The following is a 12753-nucleotide window of genomic DNA, read 5'->3' as shown; positions in this document are numbered from 1 at the left end:
ATTTAAAAAATAAATAAATACATAAAGTACAAACAAAACAACAACAAACAATTAGAACACCTATTATTATTGTTATTATTATTGTGCGGCCCTTGCCGGGTCACTTTCAGTTTCACCCAGTGACGGAATGGTTTCTCTCGAGAGGGGGCGTATTTACGAGGAATCGAAACCAAATTTTCCCGTCTGAATTTCTACTGCAATCCATGGTCCGTCATGAAAATAGTAGTATTTATTTTATAGTCTGAATTTGAAAATCTGCATTACTATATAGCATGTAGTGTTAAGTAAGCAGCCTAACTTACATGTCACCTTATTTGGAAAGGACCTGTAAGGCCTACTCTGTCAGTTGGGAGTAAGTGGAGCTGAATGCAGTTTTTGTTCCCATGGGTGAAACAGTTGTGTAAAAGTGAAAAAGTGAACAGAGATGGGGGACAAGCAACAAGACTCAGTGGAAAGGTAAGTGACAAGCCAGATATGTTTGCGATAGGTTATAGGCTACGTCGGTGGGCTCACGGTGTGACAACACCTGGTATGTGGTGGGTTTGATTCCTGCACGAGCCACATACAGCACTGAATCATGTTAGCGATCAATTTGGATTAAAGCAAGCATCTACTAAATCAGAGGCCATATTATTATAGGTGTCTGGCATTTTGTAAAGTCAGTCAATTTTGGGGGGATGAACTAATACCTCTCTTGTGATCCTCTTATGATACCTACATAAACAGGCCAGCAGATGGCAATAAGAACCAAACGAGTGACTCCCTCCAACAGGTTACAGCCCCTGGAAATTCCAAGGGGAGAAAGAAGAAGAGAGGAAAGAAAAAGAGGAGTGCCGAGAAGATGGAGGACAAGGAGGGAGAGATGGACAAATCTGCCCCATTGCAGTCTGTCCTGGTTCAACCACAATCAGAGGAATCTAACCCAGCCCAATCCCCATCAGTGCAAGCTGACCCATCCTTAGGGCAATCTAATCGAGAAAAACCTACACCGGAGCAACCCAAACCAGAGACACCCAAACCAGCACAACGTAACCCTGCCCAACCACCTACAGGGCATCAAAACCCAGCCACGCTCCCTTCAGCGCTACCCAATCAAGCCCAACCAGAGCAACCCAATCCAGTGCACCCTAACCTAGGCCAACCACCTTTAGACCATCTCTCCCTAACCCAGTCAAAGGACCAGCCACCTCAAGCCCAACCACATCCAGATCAGGGTCCTCCAACCCGGTTATCCACAGATCAGTCATCTCCACAACAGTCTTCACCAGATCAGCCAGATCCGTCATCTCCAAACCAGTCATCACCAGATCAGTCATCTCCACAACAGTCATCACCAGAACAGCCAGATCAGTCACCTCCACAACTGTCATCACCAGAACAGCCAGAGCAGTCATCTCCACAACAGTCATCACCAGAACAGCCAGATCAGTCATCACAGTCATCTTCAGACGAGGACAAACCTAAGAAAAAGGGAGATCCAAACAAACTTTCCCTTCTGACCTGGAACATAGACGGCCTGGACCTGAACGATATCAAGGAACGTCTCTCAAGGCTACTGGACTACCTGATCAAGTGAGTCACATCAACACACAACACATTTCGTCATATAGTTTTTAGGATGAGAAGTTTGTGTGTCATTCCCGTAACCCACCCCCCCACTGCGTGGAGAGAAGCTGTGACCAATAGGAGGGAGACAGTCGTCACAGTTAATAAGATTTTGGCCCATTGCTTTTGAAGTCTGTCCTAGATTCATCTTCGGCACAATTTTCTTATTCACTTTTGTCACGGAGTAAATTCTTTTTACCCTCCCTTTTAAAACTGCACATATGAACCTTTATTTTCCTCTATTTTCCTGTGGTCAAGTCACAGAACAAAATGATATGTTTACGAGTCATTAAACAACATCTTAAGCAGTGAAATAGCGTTGTGTTGATTTCTCATGTTCTTTCTCCCTTGAAGGTACCACCCCGACATTGTGCTACTGCAAGAGGTTATTTCACCAATTTACCAGGTTTTACAGCAGGTTCTGAAGCCGTATCATCTGTTGCCGGGTAAGCAATAACATTATAAAAATACAATTTCTTTAATAATATTTTTAAAATAAACTCTCAGTATGACATCAATGCAATTGTGGATTATATGACTGTAATTATGTACTGTGTTTATGGTTATCCTTCCTGTGTTATGTTGATATGGTCCATCCCAGGTAGTGACAGAAGCTATTTCACTGCCATACTGCTGAGGAAGTCCAGAGTTCAACTTCTGGAGAGTAGCATAGTGAATTACCCTACCACAGAGATGAGGAGAAATCTGCTTATGGCCCATGTAAGAACTCTCCCTGTACCTTGCTTTATCTTTTCCCGTCGTCTCTCATTCCATCAAATTTCATTAAGTAATAGAAAATGTGCACAGATACTCAAGTTACACATGCAGATCTCAAGTTACGATTCTGCCCTTACTCAGTGTCTCTCTGCTCTCTCTGTCATGGACCAGGTTTCTTTCCTTGGCAATCCGTTGTGTGTGATGACGTCCCACATGGAGAGCATGAAGCCCCAATCCCTGGAACGCCAGAACCAGCTGAGGACGGTGTGGAAGACAATGAGGGAGCAGCCCCAGGACCACAACGTCATCTTTGGGGGAGACACCAACCTCAGGGACTGGGAGGTGAGACAGGGAGAGAGCGAGCGATGTGTTTGACATGTACATCATGTGTGTATGTCTGCAACGTGTCTGTGTGTGTTTCCAGGTGAAAAACCAGGGCGGTCTACCCGAGAGCATCTGTGACGTATGGGAGTCCCTGGGCCAGCCGGAAGACTGCCGGTATACCTGGGACTGTGTCACCAATGACAACAAGGACCTCCCTTTCCCTGCACGTCTGCGCTTCGACCGCATCTTCCTGAGGCAGGCCGGCGAGGGGTCAAAGGTCAGCCCTGATGGCATCACCCTGGTGGGCCTGGAGAGGTTGAATGACTGTCAACGCTTTACCAGCGACCACTGGGGTCTCCTCTGCACCTTTGTCATAAAACCTCTTGAACCTCTCAGTCAAGCAACACCTGAATGATACAACGGGAACAGTTAGCTGTGCATGTCATGTCAACCTGGAACAGCATAGAAGACTTTGCCCATCTTATTTATGTACATTGGGAGATTTCGACCTAGGAACGGACAGGATTATGGGCACAGCAATAGTGATTAATGACTTCAATTTCTATGTTTGGCAACTGCTGCTGTTCCAAGGCACACTTTTAATTTATCCAGCCACATATTTGTCTGTGCCAACAGGTTATGTACCCTAGTCAAGGGCACATTCATACTGTCTTTGGACTTGGAAGCAGAAACTATATTGGCTACCCTCCAGGTTATAGTATCTGATTATTTTCTATGACTGTTTTAAACATCACAGCAGTATCAAGCCAATTTCACAATAAACACATTTTGTTCCAGACAATTATTTGTATTTGTAATTATTACACTTTGATATGACTTTCTATGTCATTTTAATTTGCAAGGCTGTATTGTTTTAGAGAACAGTTTATTAACTTGCTGTTAATGTAACAGATCTCTACCATTTTGCACTCTCAAAGTGAACGTGTTGTGTATTAGAAGCCTTACCCAACCATTCAGTAAAAATAGCACAGAAGAACCCCATACCAAACATTTTCCTACTCCACATTAATGAAGTTAGTTCTGGTTTCTCTCCACTAGAGGTAGTTCTGGTTTCTCTCCACTAGAGGTAGTTCTGGTTTCCCTCCACTAGAGGTAGTTCTGGTTTCTCTCCACTAGAGGTAGTTCTGGTTTCTCTCCACTAGAGGTAGTTCTGGTTTCTCTCCACTAGAGGTAGCTCTATCCATATCCCAGATCCACTCACTGCGCCAGACACTGAGTGGTGAAATGACCTCCAAAAATAAACTCCTTTATCGCATTAGGGATAAAGCCAGCCCTATGAATAACACCTGTCTAGTCCTGATAGCACCACCCCAACAGAGCCACCTTCACTGTGAGAGAGAGAAAGCGTGGTGCATTCATTCATGAAACCGGTGCTTTGTCAATGGTATCCATCGTGGCATTAAGCTGCCAAATCAGACAGGAGAAAATACAGACACAAAACAGACTTCAAACTGTTTTTGTGACTACATGACCACTTGTATGCTGTTTCCTGAGCACCTGGTCTGGTTGAGACTGACGGTATCTAATAGATGTTCTGTCTTGACTGTTTCTCTAATGCTTTTCTCCTCTCTTGGCGTTCTCTATTACTGATAACCTCAAGAATGAATGCTCCCTCATTGAAATGCCTTGAACATTTTGCTATCAATAATGTGCATCAATGGATATGCAAACGTAGCAGCTGACTCATTTATTTTTAGGGAGGGGTTGGTTGCAAGGCTAATGATTTGTTTTGACAACCATAGATAATTTCTTTATTTCGCTGATCATATATTTCTTGTGTGTGCGTTAGGGTGACTTTCTTCACAAAGTGTGTGAGTCTGTGCTTTTGAGTAAGTGTGTGTAGGCATCTTTGTGTGCTATTATGTGCATGATTGTGTACGTGTGTGTGTGCGCGCACTCACGATTGTGTGTGTATGCATGCGTGCGATTATATCGCTTGCGCACGATTGTATCGGTTTGCTGTGGCTTTCTGTTCCTGCACAGGTTGTTTCCTGAGTTATCTCCCCTAGGACCAGTGCACCCTCTTGTCTGTTTTAGATGGATAGTAGTATCTTCTGTAGGGGGAGAAATGGGTGAACAGGGCCCCAGTGTTTTCCTTTGGAAAATTGATTGGGAGCTCATTTTCTCAGCTGTTTAATCCGAGCCGAATGCAAATATGTCGGCACAGTCTGCCGGAAATTAGGAGAGATGGCAACCTGTCAACGTGAGGAATTATTTGTTACTGGCGTGGCTTCAGCGAGCGGGCTAGCTTACATGTATATAAATGCACTAGCGCCTTCTCCGTTAACATCCTCAGTAAATAGCCTGTCAGTCAATCAGCCAGGTGCATTCTGGGACAGTAGCCAAAAATAGGTTTATTTGTTTTGTTTTGGGGAGGTACAGAGGATGACCTGGAAAAGGTGCAAATCCTCTGTGTGTTGTTAGACATCACACTCATTCTCTCATGTGATGATACTGTCTCTAGGAATGAAGACTAAAGCTGGTTGAAACGATCATGTCTATTTGTTTTATTTTCAAGGTTGTAACCTGACCAAAAAGACATACAGGCCTGTAGTAGAACATCCAATTATCAATTTTGACAGTGTCATTATTCATGCAATTATCACGTTTATCCATAAAAATATCTATGTCCACTTTCTATCTACTTACAATTAAACATAGTGTGGAATATGATTCACATATGAATTATCATGCAATCTTCTTGCGGAATATTAAAATAGGTGGTCAAACAACAAAGCAAAAACATGGTCAATTTGCTTTTCTACTGTATCCGAGACTAGGGCCTTAGAATGGTTAATATTGGTAATATGTTATCATGTATTGATATTCACTGTGACTTTAACATCATTCTCAAGGTCAGTCTCATGAGGCACTGTACTGTTCCTTCCAGAATTCAGCAGTGTGTGGAGGCTTTCTCCTATACACTACAACCCCCTCCCTCCTTCATGTAGTGCTGTGGACAAATGGTGTTCTAATTCCTGTCCAAGGCAGCAGTCTAAAGGACAGGCCTCTAATGAAGAAACAAATACCTGTAATATGTCTATGTCACCACCTCTTTGTCTTTTCATTGTAGTCCACATCCTCCTCTCCTCTCTCCCTTTTTCTCTTTTCTCCTCCCTCGCTCCACCTGATTTTCATAATCAATCGCTCCCAATCTCAGCTGTGCAGTAACTGAAAACCATAACCTCCCCTCTGTTCCCTTTCACCGATCCTGTCAAAGTTTTTCTTGTTTTTAAAGTGCCTGCCTCAGCAGCTTGGTTCCCCATTGGTTAACCTCTCTGACCCAGCCTACTGATTTGGCTGGGGGTAGCTGATTCACAGGAAGCGTACACAGGAAGGGGTTACATAAGTACTTCCTCTCCTACCACTGGCAGCCTCTCATTCAGTGTGTGCATGTAGAGCACATTTCTATACCCTTAAAGCTAACAAGGGTCAATAAATATGTCTGATGTGTTTTTGGACTCGAGAAACAGATACAGTTGTGATGAATTCAGAGTTTTTTTTGTTAACATAGACATGAGAAGAGGTGACATACCTTTCTCTGTTCTTACTGTACAATTGAGTCAAACCATCCAGTCTAGGCTGTAACCAGAAGGTAATAGCCCTAGGGCACAAACCATCCAGTCTAGGCTGTAACCAGAAGGTAATAGCCCTAGGGCACAAACCATCCAGTCTAGGCTGTAACCAGAAGGTAATAGCCCTAGGGCACAAACCATCCAGTCTAGGCTGTAACCAGAAGGTAATAGCCCTAGGGCACAAACCATCCAGTCTAGGCTGTAACCAGAAGGTAATAGCCCTAGGGCACAAACCATCCAGTCTAGGCTGTAACCAGAAGGTAATAGCCCTAGGGCACAAACCATCCAGTCTAGGCTGTAACCAGAAGGTAATAGCCCTAGGGCACAAACCATCCAGTCTAGGCTGCAACCAGAAGGTAATGGCCCTAGGGCACAAACCATCCAGTCTAGGCTGTAACCAGAAGGTAATAGCCCTAGGGCACACTGTAAGAAAGTGTGACCTTCTCTGACCCGCTTTGATGCATGGTCAATCATACTAATATGACTGTAATATTGTTCTCGGGGGGAATGCTGTGTAAAAGTATCTGATCGATAGTAATCACATTTAAGTTTCAAAAGAGGTGATAGAAGACCCTAAGAGGTTATTAAGGGACTTTTCAACCCCCCTATTGGAGCTCAGTCCGTGTCAGAGAGCATATATGTGAAATGAACTGGGGTCATAAAGGGGTCGTATTAGCTTGCACCACTGGCTAGCTGCAGGAGGAACAGTGGCCTTGCTTTTCCCTCTACCATAGTGGAGTGGCAGTGGCAAAACACTGGCGGAATGGGGGAGGAAATGTTTTGGAACTGTAGATATGTGTGTGGTCAGAGCTAGAAGGATCAACAAAGGGCAAATTGTTGCCAGCAGCAGAAATGCTGAAACAACTTCACACACACATCTCATTTCAGAGCCCCCCCGGGCTTTTTGTTGGGGTAGCTGGCCCCTTTGATGTTATCCTCAGTCTACCATACATATCTGTCCTATCGCCGGAGATTGCTTGCATACACTTCCTTGTCATGCCTACCTTGACATGTTAAGACATAACCAGTAGATCATTTCACATTTCCTCACCATCAGCTGTTGAAGACAGGTCTAATCTTCCAGCCGACATATTTTGGCCTGATAAGCAGGACCTCTCAATAAGGATAATCGTTTAGCGGTGCCAAGATAACAACTTTGAAGAGAGGAGGTTTCTGACTGAAAGATCACAAAGTAGATAGCATTGCAACACACCCACAGACACCCTAAAGCTTAGGTAAGGATTTTATATGAAATGTGGGATTTGATTAAATCCTTCTGCCAAAGATGCTTGTAGCTGGTATTTCATCTCTCTCTGTGTCAAAGGTGTAGCAGAGGTCAACTAGTCGTAGACGGATAAGCAACTTTGGATTTTCTCAGTACAGGGCAGTGTCATTACTTTAGTTCTGGTTCTCAGCTAGCTAAAAACTTATCTGGTGGCTCTAAGGCAGCACATTTTGATTTGGTTTCATTTATTTGACCATTTGAAAACACAACTGAGCTGTGTAAGTGGATACACAACGTTTAAGATCACCACAAACAAGTTTGCAACTTATTTCCATTGTGGTCCTTACATTAGCAAGTTGACATTGGACCCATGCTGGCAGCCAATGGCACCAGCAGCCAAATATACCGTGGACAAATGGTTGCCCATATTTCCTTATTTTTAGGTAAATCACCATAAATGAGAACGATTTGTCATTTAATGCCACTGAACCATCTGCCTATTACCAAGCCTGATGTCCTTACCAAGGCTGTCATCATTAAATAAAACATTCAACTATCTTGAATAAATAGTGGTATTTGTTTGACATGGTGGGCTCATTTTGAAATGAATTGATTGAACTCCATAAGAAAGCTAGACTTCAATTTTGAACTAAATGCTCACTACACATTGGTTTGAACAGTGAAGACAGAGGTCAGGTGAGAAGTGATTTAGTCAATTTCGAGATAAGAATGATTATATGGCCATGATTGCAAAGACAGTCACCTTTTTCTTGTACAGGGTATTCCAGTATGTGGCCTGAGTTGGTAAACAGTCTGACCCTCTGGGGACATTTAAGGATACCTCTCTGGACATCATGTTGCATTTTGATTTGATTTGAGCTAATCCAGACGGCCCAGGTACAAGATCATTAGATTAGGGTGGACAGTATAATGGGTAAGATTATGGAATCCAGTTTAATATGAGATCGCCCTAGTTTAGCGACACGTTATGTAAACGTATTTGGGGTTTCAATGATAATGAGTTCCTGACGGTTTGTTAGGCGATGTTCACCTTCCATAAACGCTGAGAACAGGGACAATAGACACATCCCTTAGCTGAAGTACACTGTATTCAACTTCCTGCTGTATTAAACAGTATTTGATTGGATTTATTTGATTCTTTATCCAGGAAGTCCCTTTAAAAGGAAGAGTATATAACAATATATTCTTTAGTGAGACCTTCCTTACTGTACAACCAATACAGAGTTATACATATGAGCTGTCATAGCACCTTCTATGTCCCACCAAAATGTGTATGAAATGTTTTCCTAATCCGAACATTTAGCTAACGGTGTGTCGTGTCTTTACTATCCTTATGACAAGGGTAAACTGTGTTCTTTCAATGGACTGTCATTATCATGAATTGAATTGTGTTATTATCCCATGTTGCATAATATAGTACTGTTAGTATAGTCACGAAGACATGGCCATTGACTTGTTTTTTCATCAGTACAGACACGGACAGAGAGTACACACACGCACGCACGCACGCACGCACGCACGCACGCACGCACACACGCACACACGCACACACACACACACACACATGCGCGCGCTTAGGGAGCAGTGCATTGAGATGGGCGGCAAGGTTGATTTCAGCACCATGGACAGTGTTAGCTGAACTGCCTGACTGAGAATGGGAAGAGAGAGTCTAGAAGAGGGGAGATAAGAGGAGAGAACAAGATGAGAGAGCAACGAGGAGGGCAGAGGAAAGAAAGAGGAGGAAGATATAGGTGATAAAGGAGTGAAGAGCTGAGGGGAGAGAAGAGGTAGAGGAGAGCAGGATAACAGGAGAGAAACCGAGGATTTATATTTATACGGCTCTGTCCTTGGAGGGACCTCTGTGTTAATTCCTCAACTAATGATAACAGAGGCAACAGCTGTCGTATTGCTCTGCCCTGAACATTTGATTAATGAGATTTTACTATTCGCTAAATGCACGGTATAACTAGCCGATTATTAAACTCAACTCCACGGTTTATGATGGAGTTGAGTGGCGACTAGTGTGGGCGGACTGGAGCTCCTACGTCACATAACATTTTATCAAAAATGAACGATGTTGTTTGTAATTGCGGGCTATTCTTTGTGTGCCGACATCAATCGTTTTTTATTTAATGTGAATCTGAATCTGGTAACAGGCTTGTGATTGAATAGGTTTCTGATTGAGTTTGTCAGTTGGGTAATTTATCACGCCGGATAGGGCCAAGCACAAATCTAAAACCTGATGGTTCAGTTGAGACTCCTGTGTCTCTTTCCTCTGATGCCTGATCATCGGTAATTACAGCTTTGCTGCATCTTTCATCCTGTCTTTCCTCATGACTACACAGGCAAATACATGTCAATCAGATGTTGGAGATGGGAGTTGTTGTTGGCTGTTTGATGGTAATTATTGAGGAAATGTATTGGAGCTTTTACTATTTGTGTCACACTGCAATTCCGTTTGGAAACCCTGGTTAGGGGCCGTATTTGTGTTGTTCTGCCATAGATTCCGACAGTGAGCAGAACCATATGAGACTCGGGTGAGACCCATTTCCCTCCCTGTAATCCCTGCTGTGTTGGTTGGTTCTGACCTCAGGCTTGTGTCGGGGGTTGGGACACAGTTGCTGAACACCACCACCATGGGGTCTACCCCCTGCCCAATGCCCGCCTGGCATTTCCAGCTGCCGACGCCGTGACTCGTGATGTTCACCAGATGCATGCGCCATGGTGACTGTCTGGCTGGTTGACACTGGTGGCACCTCCAACTCACTGTCTAGATTGATGTTGAGTTGAGCGAAGCATTTGAAAAGGCATACACAACATACTGTCCTCGATATAAAACGCAAACAGGGAAAATGTTCCCATGTGTCTCTTCTTTGAGATGAGATTCGGCAATCATCAGTCATACTAAGATCCCTCAGTTCTTATCCATCAAATGATCTAGTCAACTACACAAACGCAGCACTTTGAGAAATGCGGACATATTCTCCTGCTATAACCGCATCGCATCCTCCTGTGAATATCCACATGCATCCATTCCTCCAGTGGGTTGACTGGCAAGGCTAAACGCTCATTTCCTGGCCAGGAATTGTTTTCGTGATTTGTTTCCCCGCCTTGCTTCTTCCCCTCCCTTTCCCTCTTTCCCAGTGTACCTGTATTATTTTTTGCCAGGAGGCAGGATTGCTCCTGGAAAGCGACTGGCTAAAAGATGCATCTAGTTATTATCATCATCATTATCACAGGCTTTAATCTTGTCCCTTATTGAGGCACTGTGAAATGACATCCAGGCTCTGTGAGACCGTTATTAGAGTCACGGTGAGACACAACACTGATTTGATTATTTGGTTCTTGGAGGGACCTCCTATTGTTTAACGTTTCTGCAAAGCAAATTGCAGTTTGATTTCACACGTGCTGCAAAAATAAGATGTTTATTGAACATGACCCTAAAACAGATAAATCCCCTTTAACATATTCTTTGAATGGATCTTTCCTTTTGGCAAACTCCTATTGCTGCCTATGCAAAATACATTATTTTCTAAATTAACAAGAAATGTTAATTATCTCTTTTAACATTTCTCCCATTTGCTCCTTAGCTGAAAGGTTCTGCTACTCTTTAGCCCATTAATGGTTCTCATTTGTTTCATCTGGTTCTCACTGGTTCTCCTCTGGCTTTCCCCTCCCAGTGTTCAGGATGAATGTTCAGTAGTGGGTGGGCCTTCATTCATTGCCTCTGTATCAGAGCTGCTGATCAGATGGAGAATGGCTGTGCAGAACAAGGGAACAATGCAAACAGCCCTCTCCTGGATGAAACAATCTCCCCCCAGGACAAGAAAGCAATTCCAGCCAGCCTTGTAGTTAAGATTTAAACACCACTGCTAAACAGCATATACCGTATGTATCGCGCACGTGCGTGTGTGTGCATTTGTGCGTGTGTGTGTGTACATGGGTTGGTACACGTTATAACACATACATATACTATGTGTTAGTATATGTATGGTTGTGGAATCATGGAGATCCACTGTAGAATGCTGTTTTTATCAGATAAAATGTGTGTGTTTGTGTGCCTGTCTGCCTGCCTGTCTGCCTGCCTGTCTGCCTGCCTGTCTGCCTGCCTGTCTGCCTGTCTGCCTGCCTGCCTGTCTGCCTGTCTGCCTGTCTGCCTGTCTGCCTGCCTGTCTGCCTGCCTGTCTGCCTGTCTGCCTGTCTGCCTGCCTGCCTGCCTGTCTGCCTGTCTGCCTGCCTGCCTGTCTGCCTGTCTGCCTGCCTGCCTGCCTGCCTGTCTGCCTGTCTGCCTGCCTGCCTGTCTGCCTGTCTGCCTGCCTGCCTGCCTGCCTGCCTGTCTGCCTGCCTGCCTGCCTGCCTGCCTGCGTCACATGCGTGTGCATGTGATGTGTGTGTGAATATTCTCCACTTCAGATAGTGATTATAGCCCAATCTCTCCATTGATTCACCTATCACTTTGTCCCCATCAACAGCTGTCACAGACCCTCTACTGAACAGTTCCTATCGATAATGGACACTTGTGACTATATAGACCTGTCAGTGGTCAAGGACTCACCTGTCCATAGCTGTCTCAGCCTTCTGACAGGCAGAGTTGGATCAATGCATAGCGACACCCGGTGAGGTAGGGGGAAGGTGACAGTGTGACACGAGGTGGGTGACACCACATGGAGTGTGTACGGCCCAGTATATCACTGGGGCCGAGCTCCCTGCCATCCAAGACCTCTATAATAGGTGGTGTCAGAGGAAGGCCCTAAAAATTGTCAAAGACTCCAGCCACCCAAGTCACAGTAAACGGCTACCCGGACTTTGTGCTTTTCAGCCCCTACCTACATGTACATATTACCTCAATCAATCACCTAACCAAACCTACATGTACATATTACCTCAATCACCCCAACTACCTCGTACCCCAATACATTGACTGGGTACCAACTCTTTGTATATAACCTGTATATAGCCTTGTTATTGTTATTTTATTGTGTTATTTTATTGTGTTACTATTTTATTTTGATCTATTTGTTAGTTTTCTTACTTTTTAACTGCATTGCTGGGAAAGGGCTCGTAAGTAAGCATTTCACGGTAAAGTCTATACTTGCTGTATTCGGCGCATGTGACAAACAATTTGATTGGATTTGATTTGATGGAGCATTGCTGACATGCTCCAGTCCAAGGTATTGGAGAAAGAGTCATACACATTGTACATACACAAACAGATGCACATACACACAGGCAGAACACAAACACATAATGCAGACTTGCGCACGC

General features: G+C 44.1%; 1 protein-coding gene across 2 annotated transcripts; it reads left to right on the top strand.

Annotated features, from left to right (window-relative positions):
- Nucleotides 1-130: 130 nt before the first annotated feature.
- On the top strand, nucleotides 131-3448 carry LOC129857652 (tyrosyl-DNA phosphodiesterase 2-like). 2 transcript variants are annotated; one of them, XM_055926111.1, is made up of 6 exons: nucleotides 131-456; nucleotides 773-1572; nucleotides 1960-2051; nucleotides 2207-2325; nucleotides 2494-2664; nucleotides 2747-3448. In XM_055926111.1, the coding sequence occupies exons 1-6, from the start codon at nucleotides 367-369 to the stop codon at nucleotides 3059-3061; spliced, it is 1587 nt and encodes a 528-aa protein (XP_055782086.1). In that variant the 5' UTR covers nucleotides 131-366; the 3' UTR covers nucleotides 3062-3448. The 2 variants fall into 2 exon arrangements, with proteins under 2 accessions (XP_055782086.1, XP_055782087.1); XM_055926112.1 differs by having other exon boundaries at nucleotides 132-456; nucleotides 727-1572.
- Nucleotides 3449-12753: the final 9305 nt, after the last annotated feature.

The sequence above is a fragment of the Salvelinus fontinalis genome, chromosome 6 (genome assembly GCF_029448725.1).
Source record: "Salvelinus fontinalis isolate EN_2023a chromosome 6, ASM2944872v1, whole genome shotgun sequence".
Lineage (NCBI taxonomy): Eukaryota > Metazoa > Chordata > Actinopteri > Salmoniformes > Salmonidae > Salvelinus > Salvelinus fontinalis.
The sequence above is the reverse complement of the archived record's forward strand: the minus strand, read 5'-3'. Positions and strand labels throughout refer to the sequence as shown.